The sequence below is a fragment of the Morone saxatilis genome, unplaced genomic scaffold (genome assembly GCF_004916995.1).
Source record: "Morone saxatilis isolate NCDOM2014 unplaced genomic scaffold, NCSU_SB_2.0 Contig2, whole genome shotgun sequence".
NCBI classification, from domain to species: Eukaryota; Metazoa; Chordata; class Actinopteri; family Moronidae; genus Morone; species Morone saxatilis.
In genome coordinates this window covers 8,244,882-8,265,402 of record NW_023339762.1, presented here as the reverse complement: position 1 = coordinate 8,265,402, position 20,521 = coordinate 8,244,882, and the positions used below count along the sequence as shown (strand labels likewise).

Sequence of the window (20,521 nt, the reverse complement as noted above, 5' to 3'; positions counted from 1 at the left end):
TTTAGTTTGCTGGATTGACGTGGAATTACTTAATAAGTAAGCTTCTGGAAGTTATAGTATATAGTTAGTTATAGTATAATCTGATTTTATGATTTCTGGAGGAAAGTCTTTCTACTTTCTCTGTGCTGTCTCTAAATTTGATAGTTGTTTTGTCATTTTTATTATCCTAAAAAGATCTTAAGTTATTTTTAGTTAACTAAAATAAACGTTCTATGTTGTCCTTATTTGATTAGCACTGATAATGAGTGAAACAGTCCTCCTGTAATTTCTCATTCCTCACTTATTTCTCTTTCTATGTCTTCTTGCAGACAGAGCTTGGCTGACTATTTAGAAGGCTATCACAATCAAGTTAACATCTGCCTACAAAATGAGGTATATGTGGTCCCTGCTCCGGTCTGGAAAATAAATTAAAAGGATGGAAAATGATTTTGATGATTTCCAGGTCTTAAGTTTGGAAAACATTAAACAATCCATTGTACCTGTCTGCCATTGTACTGTGAACTCCTGCCTGTCCCTTAGTGAGTTAATGACAACAATAACTTATATGTGTAGACCAACTGGTTATATTTCCATAGTGCCTGCTCTGTACTCAGTAGAAAGGTATGGTTTTTTGTGTAGCTGCCTTCTATATTAAGACTTTCTCTGTATAGTATAATGGAACGATCCAAACATTGTTTTCAAGTCTCCTGAAGGTTTTAGTGTCGATTCAAATACTTCACATGCAGAAAATTCCTGGAAAGAAGGCTTTCTAGAAATGGCACATCTGTTTTTCAGCCTGTTTTTTTTTTCTTTTTTTTTTTTTTAGGTTAATGTGAGCCTTGTTCGTACAAACGTACGTACACAGTATGGCTGCTTTGAGTTTGAAATACTGTTTACATGAGAATCTGTTTGATGAATTGTTGGTGGTAGTCCTCTCCCTCCCGATGTGTTGTTCTTGTGTTAAACAATTGGTTTTTCTGTTTAAAGACAAGCTGAAAACTAAAGTACACATCAGGAGGATATCCCTTTTACAGCACACTGGTTTGCAGATGTAACACACATGCTATACCAACCTGCTCTGTATCTCTGCATTCAGAGTACCCAGTATAAGACAGTGGATCGGGTGGTGCAGACTATGAAGAACTTATGCTGTGCTCTGGATGAGGTGGAGACCCAAGCCATTACAGAGGCTGTTAAAAGGCTGCGACACTCTGTCAATTTACCCAGGACACGCTCACCCAAGGTGGGCACATACCAGATGCACACATGCTCACACATTCATACATAGTATTGTTTAGACCTATAAATGTCTTTCTAAGACCAACATGTTTTGCTTTGTAGTTGGGGTCCACATCGCCTGGTCAGTCATCAAATGGTAAGTTCTGTACATACACACAGTCACACTCGATCTCCTCTTATTCAACTAAGCTTTGTTTTTTGCACCTTGCAATAAAAAAAAGAACACAGAGTTGTTGTTATTTAAAAGAGTTTCACCATTTGCCCATATTTCTTGCCCTCAAAAGAAAAACAAAACAGAAGAATTCAAATACACCAACTAATGGCCATTAAAACCAGAGTGGACAGCTTATTAAGTGCCTGGGAGTGACAGTACAGTATGTATGTCAATGTGGTGTTAATGTATATTACACACAGAAAGACTTTATTGATATATTACAGACAATTCTGTAATAATGAAGTGATAAAAAGCTTATTAAACCCTATGTGGTTGCTAGTAAAGGTCTTCTGATAACTGTGTTTATACTCCCAACTATTTCCATATCATCTCTATGACCTTACCCTGATCCCCACCTGACCCCGACAGGTCACGCCAGTCCCGTGGAGGAGAGCATGGCCTTACTGACACAGGCTGTCTACGACCTGGCCAAGCTTTACTTGCGCTCCTTCTGCCCCCCATTGGCCTCCTTCAGCTCACCTCCGTTGCCCCAGGCTGCAGATGGAGAAGGTGTTGAAGGGCAGAGCAGCAAAGAAGCTTCCGGCACCACAGACCACCTTCAGTTCACTCTGTTTGCCTTGCACGGCATCCCGGCCAACTGGGTCAGCAGGTAAACAGTCAAAGGATGAACATACTCAGGGCTCTACTCTTTATTTTTTGTTTTGTTTTTCCTGATACTGTAAAATAACTGCTTTGTAACCCAATATGAATATGAAAGCTAGGGAATTATATTGCACGAATGCCACAGGATATTGTAGATAAGATCATATGGAGTATGCTGATATCTTTTGTAAATAGGGGTGGATTGTATTTGTTTTACGAAACAGTGAAGTGACAGAGATAAGTGCCTCAGAAATACTGGGGATGTGACTGCAGCTGATGATGCTGCTACACAATAATAAATCATTGCATAATGACATCAGGGTGTACGACCACATGAAGCATGTAGGATGTTGGATGTATTTTGCATTTAGTTTTCTTCCTGTGAAATTCTAAGTGTTAATATTTGAAATACTCTTATCCTTTGCTGTAGGATAATTAAACCCTTTTATTCACGCATTTGTTCTTGCACGATCACCCACTCATTCAGTATCATTAGGGCCACCCACATTTCACTTAATTTTACTAATGCAAGGTAGGGTCATAGATGAAGACAGAAGGCAGTGGAAGCCAGTCACTTTATTAGCATACAAATACATAAGCTTAAATTCAAAAGCAACCAATGGTCAAAAGCTGTTTTGTCTAAGCTTGTATGATAAAAATGTATTGGTAAGCAGATAAGACCAAGGAGAGCAAAGTGTCGTAGGCTGTGCGGTCACAGCAGATAGTCTTGTTTTCTTCTACTAAACAAACGGCTCCTGTGTTGCTCCCTGTGTCTTATTTTTCCATGCCAGTGTCCAGTTTCACACTGACTTTATCTCCTGCGTGTGTCTGGAACAGAGCTGAGCCAGATTTTCCGTTCCCAGCTCTGTCACGCATCAGTGACCAAGATCAGTACATTTCTAACAAGTCTTTCCCAAATTGCACAGGTTTGAAAAGTCTAGACACGTATGAAAAAAAGCTATTTTGATAGTCTTCGTCATACAAAGACTGAAATTTCACAGGAAGTCTATGGGAAGGCAGTGTCATTTTACCTTGTTGTCACTGAAGAATAGACTTGTTTTATTGCTGAGGCACAGTCAGTGGATACATCATGGTGAACACCAACCAAAACAAAGTCTGGTTAAGAGATTAAAGTCAGATTAAAAATGTAGCAGTTTGAAATAAAAAATGTAAAGGAACTGTGAGCCTGAATGTGAGATGGAGGCAGTTTTAAAATATGTCTTAGGAATTGCTGCGGTCCCCTCCTTCCATGGTAATTTTCTTGCCAGCCAGTGAGGCCTTTATAAAGAGAGGAACTGCTTAATAACAGGCCTATTTACTCCAGCACAGCCTCTTCCAGAAGCTATTTTAAGCCAGCACCAAACATTGCTGCAGTGACAGTCATTCCAAAGACACCTCCAAAAATATTTAGCTCCTCACAACCCAAGGCCAGAGGGACACAGCGAGTACAGTTCTTCCCAGCCCAGAGGAAGTCGCTAGGCATATCTCCTGTGTTGTGGTGTTACTATAATGCTCCCTTAGTGAGGTCTGAGTGTTTGGCGTTGTTGTGGCCAGCGTGTCATCCATCTGGAGTCTCAGTAGATGCCACAGCATTGCCAGCATATTGAGACACCATGACTAGTGGTGAAGCTGCCAGCACAGATGGCACTGAGCGGCGGATCAAGCCTGTAGTAGTGAAAATGTGTAACTGTTTGTGTTTTCACTCTCCACTCACATTTCTCACATATGTCTCTAATTGAAACACAGAGATTATGTTTGGATGTGTGGTTGACTGGTGCAGCTAAACTAAATTCTGGATTGACTGATTTGTTGTTCACATTTTATTGCGCATCTGGAAATACTAGATTCAACATGTTAGCCTATATAAATATTACCTAGACACCTTTCTTGTATTAAAGTTATAGTACTGTGTAGACATGCAAGCATATAGAGGTATGGTAATAAAAAGTTGTATTACTCTATAGCCTCTACACAGCAATGGACACCCACACAGGTGTTTTCACTTATTTTGCATGATATTTTAACATATTAAATCACACTACAATGGCTTTATTAATTTTAAATGTGCCAGTTCCAGTGCCCTGGTATTGTGCATGATCTGATCTGAGTGGGACTCTTCATTAAACTAAAACGTCCCTAATGTAATCCACCTGTACTTTTTCTGCTATAACATGTCCAAATGTTTTCTGTCAGAAAGGTCTATAAGTACATGGGCTATGATGTCCCCCTCTGATTCATGCATGGTTCTGTCAGGCAGTGGTGAAGAAATTAACTTGTGACAGGAAGGTTGCCGGTCAATCAGCGTTTGCCCTCATTACCACCACTGAGGTGCCTTTGAAGAGGCCCTTACCTGCAAATGGTCCAGTGGAGCTGCTCAGTGACCAGCAGAGCAGACTGTGGTTGTACCAGGCAGCTTCAGTTGCAAATTTGTGCCTCGGCCTGTGTGGGCAGCTACCGAGTAACTTCCCTGGATACATAGATGTTTAAAAGGGTCTAGAAAAATCAACCTGAGAATCACTATGGTCTAATCAGAATGTGTCCTAACATGACACTCCTGCAGCCAGCGTCAGTGTCCTGGACTTTTTATGCTGTATCCTAGCAACCAATGAACATTCACGTAACAAGCTTCAGCAAATTTTCTATTGTGTAAAAATGAATAGTTTTTTCTTCAGTTCACTGGCTGTATACGTATCTGACAGAGCCCGATAGTCCTTACGTAAACACACATAGACATAGTAGCAATACTTTTTTCTGTTGTTTTGTTGCAGTTATGAGAAGTACTTCCTGATGTGTTCCCTCACCCACAATGGCAAGAACCTGTTTAAACCAGTCCAGTCCAAGAGAGTGGGCACATACAAAAGCTTCTTCTACCACATCAAATGGGACGAACTGTGAGTGCTTGCCTTGGCCTCTTTCTTTTCCTCTCTACTCCTCTCTTACATTTATTTGCTATTTGAAAACAAAAACAACAACAACAACAACAACAGCAACACAATGCTGTTTGTAGTGTCCCTCCATGCTGCTAACACTGTCCTTGTCTCTCCCAGGATCAACTTCCCCATAGCTGTAGCTGTTCTCCCACTGGAGTCCATATTGAGCCTGTCTCTGTTTGGGGTGCTGAACCAGAATGCCAGCAGCTCCCCAGACTCCAACAAACAGAGGAAAGCTCCGGAGCTGCTGGGCAAAGTCTCTATGCCGCTCTTTGACTTCAGACGGTGAGGAGAGAGGAATAGCTGGTGGTGGCCGGACTTCTGCATGTCATGAAAGATGTATTCACAGTTACTGCCTCAGAATGTGACATATTCTGTTAATAAACTCATTTTACACAGCGGCCAATCAGCAGGAATTAAGCTTGCTTTACTTGTTCTATACATTTAATGGACCTCGAGCAATACAAAGTCATTGAAACATCAGGTTTTCATAGACGGTGTGAGAAACGCTGTTTAAAAAAAAAATAGCTTAGCCTAATTGTTTTGGGCTTTGTTGTTGTTGTTTATTGCCTGCTGTGTTTTTCAGGGTGCTTGCCAGGGGCAGCAGGTTGTTGTGTTTGTGGACATCTGCCCAGGGAGCTGCTGCTGCTGCCGGCGCTACAGGCAACCGCAAGAGGGTGCCCACAGAGAGAATAGTACTACAGGTTGGTGGTGCTGCTCGTAGGATCTATCTGCCTTTTATCAAGACTACTACAACTAGTACAGTACTACCACTGCACTACTTACATTTCCGTGATCTCTACCAATGCACTATGACTGCTACAACTATTAACATATTTATCAGTAGAACTACTGTATTACACCAAAAGCATCTACTGGTGCTAGTAGAAATAGCAGTACTGGTAGGTTTGACAAACTGTAATATCGACAACCTTGTAGTTTAGTTTTGGACCTAATAAAGTAAATAAGAAAGAACATATTTATTATGTTATGTTTTTCAAGAAATGTGTCTTCTGGAAGATTAGACTTACTTCAGATGAATAACCTGATCCCAACTGTGGTATTTGTGTTACCGTCAGGTGGACTTCCCCAAATCAGCGGTGGATGTTTTATACATGGGACCCAAGGAAGCCCCAAGCCCAGAGCCCCACACACAGGAAGAGCTGGACCCTGATCTGCGACGCAAACTGGACAAAATCTGCAGCCGAGCTTCCAATTTTGGGTAGGAGAATCTCGCCAATATTTTTACAACTATAAAGGAGGGATTGCAATGTTAGAGTAGATATGATAATCATTGCTCCCGGTTAACACTGCCTGCTTCTGCAGTGCGTGGCGTTTTAGTTCGGAGCCCCATGTTATCAGATTAGAGCAGCCACACTGGCCGCGTGAGTCGTGCATCTCGGCTGCAGCCATGCTTCAACACAAGAGTTGAAGTCTCTCCTATTTTTTTTCTGTGAACCGCATGTGGTTTCCAGCATAAATAGACTTTCACTGCACTTTCAGTGTCTATGTATCTGTAGAATATGTCAGACACTGTTAAACTCAACACCTCCTGCATCTGTTTGAGATTAAAAGCTCTCGCATTTCTGTGGACAGAATCCATTTATATGTTAACAGGGCTTTTATTTATTTATTTATTATAGTATATTTATATACTACAGAAACTTAGTATAGAAAGATGGGGCTGGCAGCAGCTGAAACACTCTGTGTGGTCACCTCAGGCATGCGAGGTGCAGCAGTTGAGCGAGGGAGCCGTCACGCACTGCTCAGGTAGGCAGTGTAACAATTAATGTGGCAGCCTTTTTACGCTGTTTCCGTCACTCAAGTTCTGAGAGTTTTTAAGGGCTGAAATTTGTTTTGCAGGAATGATTTCAAATAAAAAAAATCACATCTTCAGTGAATGCCACTAGAGAGGTGGTCTTAATGTTGCTCTGCTTGATGTGCAAAACAGACGTGCTTCTTGTACAAACACAAGAGGCCTGAAGCAACTGGATAGTGTAATAACTTTTTAAATTGTGATCTGCATGAGTCAAAAATGCAACAAAACATGATACTGAATTTCTTCTTAACAATGTATCACTATGTAGAAAATGAGTGTGTTGTGCTGGTCCTTGCTTTATTTTGTGTTGTTTATTTTGTGACCACACTTTTGAAAGATGTGTAGACTTTTAATGTTGATTGTATGGGCTTCCAAGTCATAATTGTAGTCCAATTGACTGCTGGTTGGGATTTTTGTAAACTTACAGTACAGTACAGTTTCAAAAACGTACACAGAAGCAGTATTTCTAGTTCAATTTTTTTCCCCTTCAGTAGACAGCTTTTTGGCAGTCTCTCAGACCACCCAAAATCTGTTGGACTTAATAGATTTAAGAAGAGATTTTGAAAGATGCCACTGACTTTGCCAGCAACAGTTCCCCATAAACGCCGTATGTTGTCTGCACCAGTGTGTCTGTTCTCTTCCAGCTGCTCCAGGCCCAGCTAAATGCTCGCTTATGCCTGATGCCAGCCAAATCTCCTCCATGCTGCCAACATCCATGAGACTCAACCGGCACTTTAACACAGAGCGCTCTCTCACTGGGCTCTCACCGCCTGCTTTCTGTCCTGCCCATTCATCTCTCTAGCCTTTGCAGGCATAAGACTTGTGGAGCTGCAGTCTCACTGATCTTTCGTGTGTTGTTTCAGCGTGTGTGATCCATCAATCCCTGAGGGAGACATTTTAATTACTTATTAATACGTGGAGGTCAGGTGCAGACTAACAACTCTGGCAACTTTAAAAAGGCCAATGCTAGCTGACAGAGGAATTTAACCAAGTTTTTTTTATTTTTATATTAAGCACTGCTTGAAAAAGTGGTGGGCCCCTCATGTGACATACCACAGACCTAGAGACACACTGCACACTTTGACAGCATTTAGGGACAGGGTACCAGCCAAAAACTGACTGAAGATCATGATTGTGTTATTAAACCTTCATTAGACATCTGAACATGTGAGCTTTTTTTTTATTTTCAATGTTTACATTTACAAAATCGCACACACACACTTTCCAGCTATCCTCAATAGCTAATCTAACACTGTTGACCACTGAGGATTTCCACTGAAGATGGTGCAAGTCCTTTCAATGGGGGTTGTATTGGTGGTTGTACATCGAGCTGTAGTTCTTAACTGTAGAGAATCTACTGAATGTGCAGTCGTAACCTCACAATTACATTTTTGTCAATTTCTTTTGCTTGGCTTTTGTGTCGACTTGTTTAAGTGCTCTTTCTCTGTTGTCTGCTTTAACCATTATTGTCGATCTTCCCAGTAGACTCCTCATTTGGAGTCCCTTAATACTTTCTTCTAGTTTATTTTCACAGTGTTGAAGCCTAGTAGTAGTTTTTAAACACTGAAAGATAAAATATGACAAATTTGAGTTGGTTATATCAACAATACAATATTTATTTACATCTTTATTTGTTTCAAATAAATAAATACATTTACCATCTCATCCATCTTCCTTCTCCATCTATTTTTGCTCCATCTCCAGGCTGAAGCGGGCAGATCACCAGCTCCTGTGGGACCATCGGCTCCACTGTCGGAAGGACCACCCCAGCAGCCTCCCCAAGGTGCTGGCCAGTGTGCCCAGCTGGGACTGGGCCAGCATAGCTCACATCCACTCCCTGCTGCACCACTGGCCCACTCTGCCCCCCGTCACTGCGCTGGAGATGCTTGACTCAAAGTATGCACTGTGCAGACTTATACACACATTTGGTCTGTGGCAGGTCCTTGAGAGATTTGAAATCATTTAAATATAAAAATAGTTAATTAAAAATAATTTTATCTGAAGAATATATTTTAGCATGCTAACAATGGTGATAATGGCCTGCCATTACTGTATGATGCAGTGTAGTTACTACAATTTGTTTTTTTGTTCTTTTTTTTTGGTCGTTATCTAAAAATATCCCAACTCAATGTTTCTTTACATTAAAACTTTCTATTTCTTATTGTTAAATGTACCATTGTTTGTGATTGTAGTTAGCAATTGTCAAACTGATGCTGTTAGTTTGTAATTAATGTAGATGTTTGTTTGTTGTATGTCTTAACTATGTCTTAACTATGTCTGTATTGTGTCTTCGTGTGTGTGGTGTGTGTGTGTGTGTGTGTGTGTGTAGGTTTGCAGATACAGAAGTGAGAAGTGTGGCTGTTAGTTGGATTGAGAAGAGTAGTGATGATGAGCTGGCTGACTACCTGCCACAGCTAGTACAGGTACAGCTGAAAATACACAAACAGATACATACATTATATGCACTTTAAAAATATCTAATTTTTCCGTCTTATTGAGTCACTGAAGAAAGGGGCCACTTCCTAAGCCAGCTCCCTTTCTAAGCCGCTTTTCTATTTTACCTCTTTCCAGGCATTAAAGTTTGAGTGTCACCTAAAGAACGCCCTCATAATGTTCCTGTTGTCCAGAGCACAAGGCAACATCAACATTGCCCACTACCTCTACTGGTGAGTTCACAGCAGCACAGAAACACAGTGCAGTTGATGTAGCTTTTTCTAAACAAACATCGGAAAGGGAATGTTGCAAAAAATGAGGGTGATAGGTGCATAAGTGAATAAACAGGATCCCAGAAACATTTTTATTTTAAATAATGCAATCAGCACCTCGTCACCAAAAAAATACACTTATTTAAGTGATATGTTTACATACTGTATGCTATTTATGTGCAGCATGCTTTGGATCTGCACCCCACTGTGTGCTCTCAAAGGAGAAAATTGTTACATTGCTGTTTATAACATTATTTGTCAAACATGAGACTTATGTTCATAGTTCAATCTAACCACAAGGGTCATGCAGCATATGTTAGTTTGCTTTTATTTTTCCATTAAGAGAGTCCTTTAAGTTACAAGTACACAAATTAGATATTGTGTAATTAATAATCTTTTTAACTTAAAAATGATCTCAGTGCTGAGGCAGTAGAGAATGCAGAAATAAACATTTGGGTATTACACAAGGAGCACTTTGATGTTGATCACATAAAAACAGGCTGGGAAAGATGGTGTCCAGGATGATAGTGTCGCTTAAATTGTGTCTTGTTGTTATGTGTGTAATGGCCACAGGCTACTCAAGGATGCTGTGCAGGATCCTGCCTGGGGACGGCGCTATGAACGGGTGCTGGGTGCCCTGCTGTGTCTGTGTGGAGCCAAGCTAAGGGCAGAGCTGGAGAAACAGACTCACCTGGTCACACTGCTGGGAGCCGTGGCAGAGAGGGTCAGACAGGCTGGGGGGTCTACACGACAGGTTAGTGTGTGTGTGTGTTTGACTGTAATATTGTCTGTTACTATATTATGTGTGTATGTGTGTTATAACATCTCTATTTGTGCTTTTGTATTTTTTGTTCAGGTGGCGCTGCAGGAGGGCCTTGAAAATGTTCAGAACTTTTTCCAGAGGAACAGCTGCCGACTGCCCCTCAGCCCTAGTCTGGTGGCCAAGGAACTAAACGTCAAGGTAACACACACACAAATACAAACAGGCTGTAGGGTCTCAAAACTTCTATAGGTGCCAGATCAAAAAGCAAATGACTGATGAAGATCTCTGTTAGATGGAAATGTTTCTCAACAGACCTTTCTCACATTAACATTCTGTTCCATTCAGGTCAAACAGACTCAGCGTGCTGCATTATTATTATTCATGTTGGCTCACTGAAAAGGCTCTGCTACACTAAATGGAATGGAAACTTAATTAGTACCATTGGTAACACCTGTGTTTACCCTACTATTTCATGTCCAAATGGCTGCTGTGAGAAAGGTCTGTTAAATTTACATGGAGCTATTAGTACAGTGTGCAGATCGTTTGTCTGATTCTAACACGTATAGACAGACAGACAGACAGACAGACAGACAGACAGACAGGCCATTAACAATGAAAAGTTGTCGAGTTTTTTTTTTTTTTTTTTTTATGAAAAAAATTAGGGTATCCACAAAACCTCAACTGAACTGTTGGTCAGAAAACAGGAAAACAGCCACATACTCTTTGTAGAACCTCTGTGGTTTAAACCGCTAAGGAAATGAGCTCATTAAGCTACAGTTTCACCAAAATATAAAACACATGCATGCATTAATTCTTAAATATCTTATGCAGATATTCATCACAAATAGAAACACTTTTGATGTCACTTTCCGAATATCTGCACATACTCTAAAGTAGCTTCTAATCAGACGTTCCTCTTGTGAATCAACCTGTCTCAAATATAAATATACTATATATAAAATCAAAACATGATGAGGATGGTGACTTTCTTGGAGAAGCGTAATGATGACATGTTTGTGGCCTCTGGGTAGGGGAGACAAAACAACAAGTGGCTTTGAAAACTTCAAATAAATCAGAGATTTATAGAGAATAGAATAGAGAAAACAATGAAGAAAGAAGTGGTTAGATACTGTTGTAGATCCAGTTCTAAATCTGGTTATTAAAAACAACGAACAACATAACCGCATAATATCCAAGAAAAGAAAATAATATTGTGTGTTTGTGTGTAGGCCTGTTCCTTCTTCAACTCCAACGCAGTTCCACTCAAGCTGGCCCTGGTCAATGCCGACCCACTGGGAGAAGAGATCAATGTTATGTTCAAGGTACTGTACCCACACACAGTACCTTGAACTGTGTGAGGAAAATGCTGACAATGGACTCACTGAGAAAATGTTGAAAATGAACCTTAGGAACAGTATTTAAAATAATAAATAAAATAATAGTTCTTGTTTCTGATCTTTCACACCCACCATTACTTTAAACTGGGAAGTTGTCATCAGAAACATCAAAACTTGTTGCAACCAACTGTTGTTTGCATGCTTCTCATCGGCACACTGCGCCCCCTGGTGGCTGAAGTGAAATCCAACCAGTAATTTGTGCAAATGTGTGTAATTTGTCTCTTTGTTTGTCTGTGTGTTTTTCAGGTTGGAGAAGACCTGAGGCAGGACATGTTGGCTCTTCAGATGATCCGCATCATGGACCGCATCTGGCTGCAGGAGGGGCTGGACCTCCGCATTGTCAACTTCAAGTGCATCTCCACCGGCAAGGACAAAGGTAACAATCAAACACAGTCTGAGGCCCCATTTACACTTGTCATTTCAAGAAGAAGAAAATTGCAACACTTTCATTTACACTGAGCCACGTGTATGCGCCTTTGTCGGCCAGACCATAAATCTGATTGCAGTCTGATTGCAAATCATAGTCTGTCCTCCTCCAGTCCAGAAGGATGTGATAATACACCTGATGCCTTTTGTTAACTGCCAAAGATGCCAGAAAATGAATATCGTGGGCACTTTAGTGGTCCAGTTACTTCAATAACAGTTTCTATCTACAACCTAATAGAAACATACATGAATGAATCTTACTTATGGGGATATATTAGGCGATGCTAGAGTTTTATCATCTTCACGCTCTAACTCACACTGATGACCCATAGAAATCAATTCTCTCTCACCTACACAGATAATAATTTTAGAAAGATTTTAGCTTACCACAAAGACAAGGGATACAGACCTTTATTTATTTAAGAAAATGACAGTGACAAACAAACATAGTCTACATACAAACTTCATTACACAAATGGGCCAGAAGTAAATATAAGTAAATATAACAGTTTTACTGTGGAATGCAGTCATTTTCAAACTGCACTGTTAAGAAAGGAAATCTGTCTCAAATTTGGCCTCAAAAAGAACCTATACTTTAAGATCTTTACTGATGTGTCAATTTATAGGGAAGTTATTAAAGTTCAAGTTCAGTTGCTGAATGATGAATGATGAATGCATCATGTCAGTCGTGTCATGTCATGAAATGAACTGGTAATCAAAACTGACTTTTACTTTTGATTATAATTCACAAGCAGCCATCTATACAAAGACATTGTCAGTACAGGTTATGAATACTAGACATAATCTGCCCATTCATGGCAATACAGTACCATTTAAAAATTCGTACTGTTGTGTACTTGCGTTGTGTTAATAGAAGTTGTGATGTGTTGTTTAGGCATGGTGGAGCTGGTGCCGTCCTCCGACACCCTGAGAAAGATCCAGGTGGAGTACGGCGTCACCGGATCCTTCAAGGACAAACCGCTGGCAGAGTGGCTGCGCAAGTACAACCCTGCTGAGGATGAGTACGAAAAGGTAAAAACACACAAAGTATATGTGTGCACATTCACATTTTAAGGCAAACAGCTGGGAAACTTTGACTCCAACAGCACAGCAACCGTTGACATGTGTTGCACAAAGTCAATAAAAAATGCACTGAGCTGCTTTTTAATGTCTTATGATTTAAACTAGTTGGGTAGGTTGCTAAAATATTAAAACCATAATTTTCCTTTGACAGGGATTTGGCTTTGTAGGAGTTAAAAACACACAGTTGATGTACTCTTGAAATTTATAGTAGTTGTAGAACTTTATGACCTTTGACACCTATAAATGTGAAACATTACTCCCATGTGCCAATCTGTAACCCTAAAAATCTACTGCACAAAGTCTGACCCTTAACCTCAACAGGACACAGGATAAACATGTCATCAGATAGCTTACATGGAGCTCTAAAGCTGCTGACTACACTGTGTTCTTATGTGTTCTTACAAAACAATTTTATAATTTATGGGTTTGCCCCCTTTGTCTCATTGGTCAGAAACTTCACTTCCCTCTCAAGCATTTAAGTTTTTGTCCTCCCTACCAAAATCAACCAATATTGCATTAAATCATAGCAGTACCACACAATACCTAAAGCCTGTGCTTCACACCAAGTCTTCATATTTGTTCTTCCCTTCTCTCTTCTTCCTGTTTTTAGGCTTCAGAGAACTTCATCTACTCATGTGCAGGATGCTGTGTGGCAACCTACGTACTGGGCATCTGTGATCGCCATAATGACAACATTATGCTCCGCTCCACTGGTCACATGTTCCACATCGACTTTGGCAAGTTCCTGGGCCACGCCCAGATGTTTGGCAGCTTCAAAAGGTGAACATCAGATTTTCTGTGTAGGCTGTGTTTATGTGCTTTGGTGCACTATCAGGGTTGAAAGGTTTTTCAATGTGGGTGTATCAGGATGTTTATCTTTCGCTTTCTGTTTTTATTACCAGATAATAGATGAAAGGTCATGTACGAGCTGATTGCAGTGGGGAATGCTCACAGAATCGTAAAGGAATACATCAAGTTGTTGAAATATTGGTCTCTGGGATAGAAAAGCAAAGTGTCCCAGTTGATTACCAGTGAAAATCTGTCAAATAAAACTAAACGATTCAAAGTCATAATTTGTTCTCATGATTAGGAAAGTTGAGGCAGGCCGGTGTCTAAGAAATTCAGTTGAAGGAGTAGCTATATTTGTTCACAGTAAGATGAATGTATATTTTCAAACATGACCTGGTTCATAGCGCACACACAGCACTCATCCCAGCTGGGCTGTGTCCAGGTGGGATGCCCCACAACTGTCTTCTATTTTTGGCCTCTAAGCATCTCCACTGAAGTATTTAGAGGCTTTGTAGTAACTTGCTTAAGGGTGCCCCTGTGGTACTTTAGTGTTGCAGGGAAGTAGGTGCATTCACTTTCCTGATCCAGATGTTCCCAAGGATTTAAACCAGAGACCTTTGATCCACAAATAATTTTTTATAACTTTTTATAAAGGCTAACCTTCTTTAGAAGCTAAATTTATGTCTTCTCTCCGGCGTCAGATAGTAGAGCAGGTTGTCTGGCAGGGTTTCTGGTTTGATTCCCAGTACAGTCCAAGTGAGACACTGAACCTTAGTGTCATCAGCACTGTGGATAGGAAGCGCTTTATTGCTCCTGATGAGCAGGTTGGCCATCAGTGTGTGAATGTATGTGAACGTGACAAGTGTTGTAAAGCTTTGAGTGGTCTGTTGACCAGAAAAGTGCTGTGTAAATAATAACAATAATAAGTCTATTTACTAAATCATTCCATCTTTCCCATCAGGGACCGGGCTCCATTCGTTCTGACCTCTGACATGGCGTACGTCATCAACGGAGGCGAGCGTCCCACCAGCCGTTTTCAGCTGTTTGTAGACTTGTGTTGCCAGGCCTACAATCTCATCCGCAAACACTCCGGGCTTTTCCTCAACCTGTTGTCACTGGTGAGACAGAACACACACACACGCACACACAAAACCCAGAGATATTCAATCAGTCAACTAATTGCTTTATGTAGTGCAGTTGTTCCAGATTCTTGTTCATGCATCTTTCGACCTTCAGCTTCTTTTTCTTTCTTTTTAGTTGTTTTGGCCTCCTTTTTAAAGCGTCCTCTTTGTGTGGCTTAACTGTTGTCTTAAGCACCTGCAAGAGCCAGAATTACAAGAGCAAGCAAGGCAGTTATGCCTTCTTAATAAATCAGTGCTTCACTGTTGTCCTGGAAATGTCTGTTTATAGAATATGTTGTAGTGCATGGCTTTCTCAAAACGATTGCTGCTGTGTATTGTATTTCTGAAAGTTTATTTGTACCACTTTTCAAACACAAAGGCAATTTAGAGGGCTTTACAAACGGAATAATAATTCCCCAAAACTAAAAAAAAAGAAATTACAGCACTTTTATGGCATTGTTATGCTCTTGTAAAGTATTCTTTAATATGGATGTACGCTATTTAAAATATTAAATCCTAATTCCATTGTTACATTTACAGATTTTACGTAATAATCTACAAAATGATTGGTAATAAATAGGTTTGGAAGTGAAGAACCCAAAAAACGTTTTCCTGTCTGTGTTGTAGATGACGTCCTCAGGCCTCCCAGAGCTGACCGGCTCGCAGGATCTAAAGTATGTGTTTGATGCCCTGCAGCCTCACAACACAGATGCTGAGGCAACTATCTTCTTTACAAGGTAAACACATTAACTTCTATTTTCCCAGCGCTAATCTAAACTAATCTGTCTCCACTTCTGTTTTAGTAAAAATAAACATAAATTGGCAGCTTTGGCAAAGCGTTAAATGTAATTTGGCCAACACTCACACAACCTCAGAATTGGAAACATCACAAGAAAGGGAGAATCAAGCACTCTTTTATTTCTTATCTTCTGAAGTCTTCCTGTGTGCACAACCAGTTATTTTGAGTTGAAGGGAAATTGTTTTTTGTCTTTCTGCTGCTACAAACTCAAACTCCACCAGGTGGCGATATAGGCATAGGAAGAAACAGATTAACTGCCGTCTCAGATTACAGCAACAAGAACTCCTGACACACTAGAAATAGTATCAGGTGGACCTTGTTTTTGTAAATGTTACATTTTAATTAGGTTTATGTAACATCTTTATGTCAAAGAGAAAACAGAATATTGACAATTGTTTCACATCTACCTATTTCTCTCTCACCCACATTTCTCTTCTCCCTTATATTTCTGTTCCTCTCCAGGCTGATAGAGTCCAGTCTGGGCAGTGTGGCCACCAAGTTCAACTTCTTCATCCACAACCTTGCCCAGCTACGATTCTCTGGTTTACCAGCCAACGATGAGCCCATCCTGTCTTTCTCCCCCAAGACTTACACTCTGAAACAGGAGGGCCGCATCCTCCACGCCTCCATCTTCTCCTTCCAGAAGAGATACAATCCCGACAAGCACTATGTGAGTTTCATTGTGTCATGTTCACTATTCCATGTTCCGTCACATCTCTGGATTTAACATGTGAAAGCACTGACGCCTGATTGTCTCTCCCTGTCCTCTCTGAGCAGACGTACGTGGTGAGGATCCTGAGGGAAGGTCAGAATGAGCCCCAGTTTGTTTTCCGCACTTTTGATGAGTTTCAGGAGCTCCACAACAAACTCACCATCCTGTTCCCCCTCTGGAAGCTGCCAGGGTAAGGCATCACCTCCACTGTGACCCTAAGACTCTTCATGTCTCAATTATTGATCTGAATTCCTTAATAGGAAACTGTGATACGGTGCTTTTCTTCATTGACACATCAAGATTCAGCACTTGATGTGTCCCACCTTCAAATTTCAGTGTTTTGTAGTACAGGGATATTAATCTATAGCCCATTTAACTTTGCTTCTATGATCTTGTGAGGTTGCTATGCGCACTCTACCTCAGTACAGTAACACTGAGGAAAGTTCATCAGATTCTGTGGAATAATACATGAACTTATCTTCCTCTTTATCTCTAGTTTCCCTAACAAGATGGTGCTTGGTCGCACCCACATTAAAGAAGTGGCAGCCAAGAGGAAGCTGGAGCTCAACAACTACGTCCACAACCTGATGAGGAGCTCCACCGAGGTCACCCAGGTACACACACACACACACCCACTCAAAAACACACAGTCAGTAATCAGTGAAGTCAGTGGGACAATTTTAGTATTCCTTACCTGTCAATTAAGTAACCTAATGTTCCTTGTTTCTAGTGTGACCTGATCTACACCTTCTTTCATCCAATTGCACGGGATGACAAGACAGAAGGTTTAGATGCCACACCCAAAGCACCAGGTAAATACCTGCATTTTTCAATCCCATTCTTCAGATATTTGTGATACTCGCTGTATGACAGATGTAGTCAGTATGACACAGGGAGACTACTACGGAAACAATTAAGCTTTGATGTTGGGAATTATTTAAGTAGTTGTTTACTGGGTAAATAAGACTGTCTACCCAAGAGGTTTCATTTAAGAATGTGTGTATCCTCGTGCTAACAGTTTCATGAATGTAATGTGTGGTACCTGATTGTTGCAGAGCCTCCACTGAGTCCCACTTCTGGTCGAGTGGAAGGAGAAGTGAAGCTCTCAATCTCCTACAGGAACAGCACTCTCTTCATCATGGTCATGCACATCAGAGATCTGGTAAACACAGCAAGGATTTAATACACATTTAATACATACCTGAAACGTTTCTTTGACAGACAGTTATGCTGTTTCTTATTTCATTTATGCATCTGCAGTCATACAAATAATCTGTCTGCTCCCTTTCAGGTTTCTGAAGATGGAGCAGATCCCAACCCGTATGTGAAAACCTACCTGCTTCCAGATCCACACAAGACTTCCAAACGAAAGACAATGATCTCGAGGAAAACCAGGAACCCTACTTTCAATGAGATGGTTAGTAAATACTAAAAAATAATTTCGCACATTTATATATATCATATATGTATTCCTGAACTCAGGAACCATGGTTTTGGTTTTATAAACATAAACCAGGAGTTTTTATTTTGATAAATAAATTCTGTTAACAGAACAAACACTTTATCCACTTGTCCCTCCTCTTCCTCCACAGTTGGTGTACAGTGGCTACAGCAAGGAAACCCTGGGCCTGCGGGAGCTTCAACTGAGCGTGCTCAGTGCCGAGTCACTGCGTGAGAACTACTTTCTTGGCGGCATCACACTCAGACTCAAAGACTTTGACCTCAGCAAGGAGACGGTCAAGTGGTACAAACTTACGGCCGTCCCCTACTTCTAACCCCAACCTGCCTCTCCTGAAGCTGGGAGCGACGTCCCCTGTCCAGACAACAGCTCCATTCACATCATATGGGAAAGGCAGCAGATGCGGCCTTACTTGAAAATTTTGGTCACCTCAGTTATTTACTTCTGACATAATACTTCAGAACATGGGGGGTCTGGAGATTCATTCTTTAGAGGATTTCTGGCATCATCAAATTGAAAGTATAATGAGTGATATTTCCATTTAATTTCCAGCGATATTTTCATTTCAAATCTAACAAACCACATTTGGTTTGGATGACCATTTCTTTCATGTGTTTTTAATTAGTATTCTTAAGAAGTCATGGCAGGATAAAGCTGTGCCTGTTGCTGAAATGCAAATGTTTTGAACAACTGATCAGTAACGACCCGATTGTACAGAATTTCATCATGGTATCCTTGCAGCATCAAACAAGGTTGAACACCTCCAATTCTTTGTTTATAATAATGATCATGTTGCTTCTTTGGTTATTCCCATATGACATGAATGCAGACTTAAAAACTCCTTTGACGCACCCTCAAAGGGCGACAGAACAGGCTGATTCAAAACCCCTCAAAGAGGAGCCTGCTCTCTGTTCTTCGCTATTTTTCTTTAACTAATCAAGATTGTTTCTGTGACAAACAATCGCCACTTATTCCTCTCTTTTTCCTAAACTATAACAAAGAGCTGTAATGTTTTGTACATTTTGATATTAGAGGACCAAAACGGCTTACTTTCAGAAGAGTATATATAGATTGACACATTTATTTTTTAAGGAATAGAAAGGGGGCTGATTTTTACATTTTCCTTGTTTATTTTCTATATAGACAAATAAGAGGCATCAGGGTTTCCTGCTTTGCGGCAGACACTTCTGGGTAGAGTAGTCCAACACACCAGATTCCAGGAAATCAACAGTGACCTTATGATTCCCCATGAATGTGCCAAAATTAAAGAGATGAATGGCAAATCAAACCACTCTCCCGAGTAGGGAGCTGAACAGGGTGCCTTTGTTTGTGCTTACAATCTCTTCAGTGCTCAACTTGGCCTTATTGCTACATATATTTTATTAACAATCTGATATGTCCTTATTAAAGAAAAATCTATATTCTGTAAAGCTATATCAGTAGTTCTTCCAGAGCAGGTCTGGTGCCGGACCGGCACCACAAAGGTTTTTTGTAACAGTGGACTCTGCCACTAAATGCACACTACCAGGTCTTTCTTGATTACTTGACTATTTCACACAGCACACCTTAAAGGGGAATTTTGTATCATAAGCTTTGGAGCACGCTCTTGTTTGTGCTCTGCATGAAGAAATTGTGGTTGCCCACACTGATTATATGTCAGTTCAGTGTTTTCTTCAGGTGGTTTAAAACCACATTTTAGAGGTCTTAAAATGCAGATTAGGGACGAGTTAAAACTGGATTCTGGACATGAGGCTGTTTCAGCTCGGGCAGCAATACCACAACCACTCCTGGCGCCTAATAGTGGTGTAATGACGCCGTGATGAGTAACTGGGTAAAGGGTTATCAATAACTTAAACTGCCAGTGAAGTCCAGATCCAGACAGGTTTAATGATATTTAAGTGAGAAAACATTCTGAATGTTGAGGGACTGTCACGCAGACTGAACATAGATCAGCGCTGAAAAGGCGACTTTATCTTTAAACATCTTCACAAAAAGGGAACAAGATCTTGAGCAAGAGATTAGCTGCTTTCCTCTCCACTCGCTAACTATAAATTGTTGTTAATGTTTAATTATGAATTTTTTAAGAGAAAAATCTACAAGACATTTGTGATCTAAGAGCAACACTCACACTATGAATATTAGTGACTTGATCCACTCTTTTAGTGACTGTACAAAGAAAGCAAGCAGAGTTTGTATTAACATGGCCAGTTATTTATTCTTAATTGGTGACCTGTAACCCAGATGGATCAGTGTGTACTGTAATCCTTCTTTCCTAAAGCATATTAAATGTTTTTGGAACAAATATGATGTGACATTTTGTTTGTTTGTATTGCATGTACAGGCACACAGCACTGGATGTCGTACATTGTCTCTTTTTGGATAAAATAAATTAAAATAACAAAGAATGTGTAACATAATATAGTATATAGTTATTATATATATATTTATATTTATATATATATTTATATATATATTTATTTTTA

General features: G+C 40.3%; 1 protein-coding gene across 2 annotated transcripts in view; it reads left to right on the top strand.

Annotated features, from left to right (window-relative positions):
* The window catches only part of pik3c2a (phosphatidylinositol-4-phosphate 3-kinase, catalytic subunit type 2 alpha), a 48,072-nt gene extending 27,732 nt beyond the window's left edge, over positions 1-20,340 (top strand). For both annotated transcript variants that reach the window (XM_035664602.1, XM_035664603.1), the window contains exons 8-33: positions 309-372; positions 1,076-1,222; positions 1,321-1,354; positions 1,802-2,042; positions 4,804-4,926; positions 5,083-5,250; positions 5,552-5,669; positions 6,045-6,187; positions 8,489-8,680; positions 9,114-9,207; positions 9,356-9,450; positions 10,063-10,243; positions 10,346-10,450; positions 11,482-11,574; positions 11,896-12,025; positions 12,971-13,107; positions 13,769-13,938; positions 14,909-15,065; positions 15,696-15,805; positions 16,330-16,537; positions 16,645-16,769; positions 17,076-17,193; positions 17,310-17,391; positions 17,635-17,741; positions 17,871-17,996; positions 18,172-20,340. In XM_035664602.1, the coding sequence (XP_035520495.1) occupies positions 309-372; positions 1,076-1,222; positions 1,321-1,354; positions 1,802-2,042; positions 4,804-4,926; positions 5,083-5,250; positions 5,552-5,669; positions 6,045-6,187; positions 8,489-8,680; positions 9,114-9,207; positions 9,356-9,450; positions 10,063-10,243; positions 10,346-10,450; positions 11,482-11,574; positions 11,896-12,025; positions 12,971-13,107; positions 13,769-13,938; positions 14,909-15,065; positions 15,696-15,805; positions 16,330-16,537; positions 16,645-16,769; positions 17,076-17,193; positions 17,310-17,391; positions 17,635-17,741; positions 17,871-17,996; positions 18,172-18,354 (3,451 nt within the window). In that variant the 3' untranslated portion in view covers positions 18,355-20,340. The remainder of the gene's footprint in view (positions 1-308; positions 373-1,075; positions 1,223-1,320; positions 1,355-1,801; positions 2,043-4,803; positions 4,927-5,082; positions 5,251-5,551; positions 5,670-6,044; positions 6,188-8,488; positions 8,681-9,113; positions 9,208-9,355; positions 9,451-10,062; positions 10,244-10,345; positions 10,451-11,481; positions 11,575-11,895; positions 12,026-12,970; positions 13,108-13,768; positions 13,939-14,908; positions 15,066-15,695; positions 15,806-16,329; positions 16,538-16,644; positions 16,770-17,075; positions 17,194-17,309; positions 17,392-17,634; positions 17,742-17,870; positions 17,997-18,171) is intronic.
* The last annotated feature ends 181 nt before the right edge of the window (positions 20,341-20,521 follow it).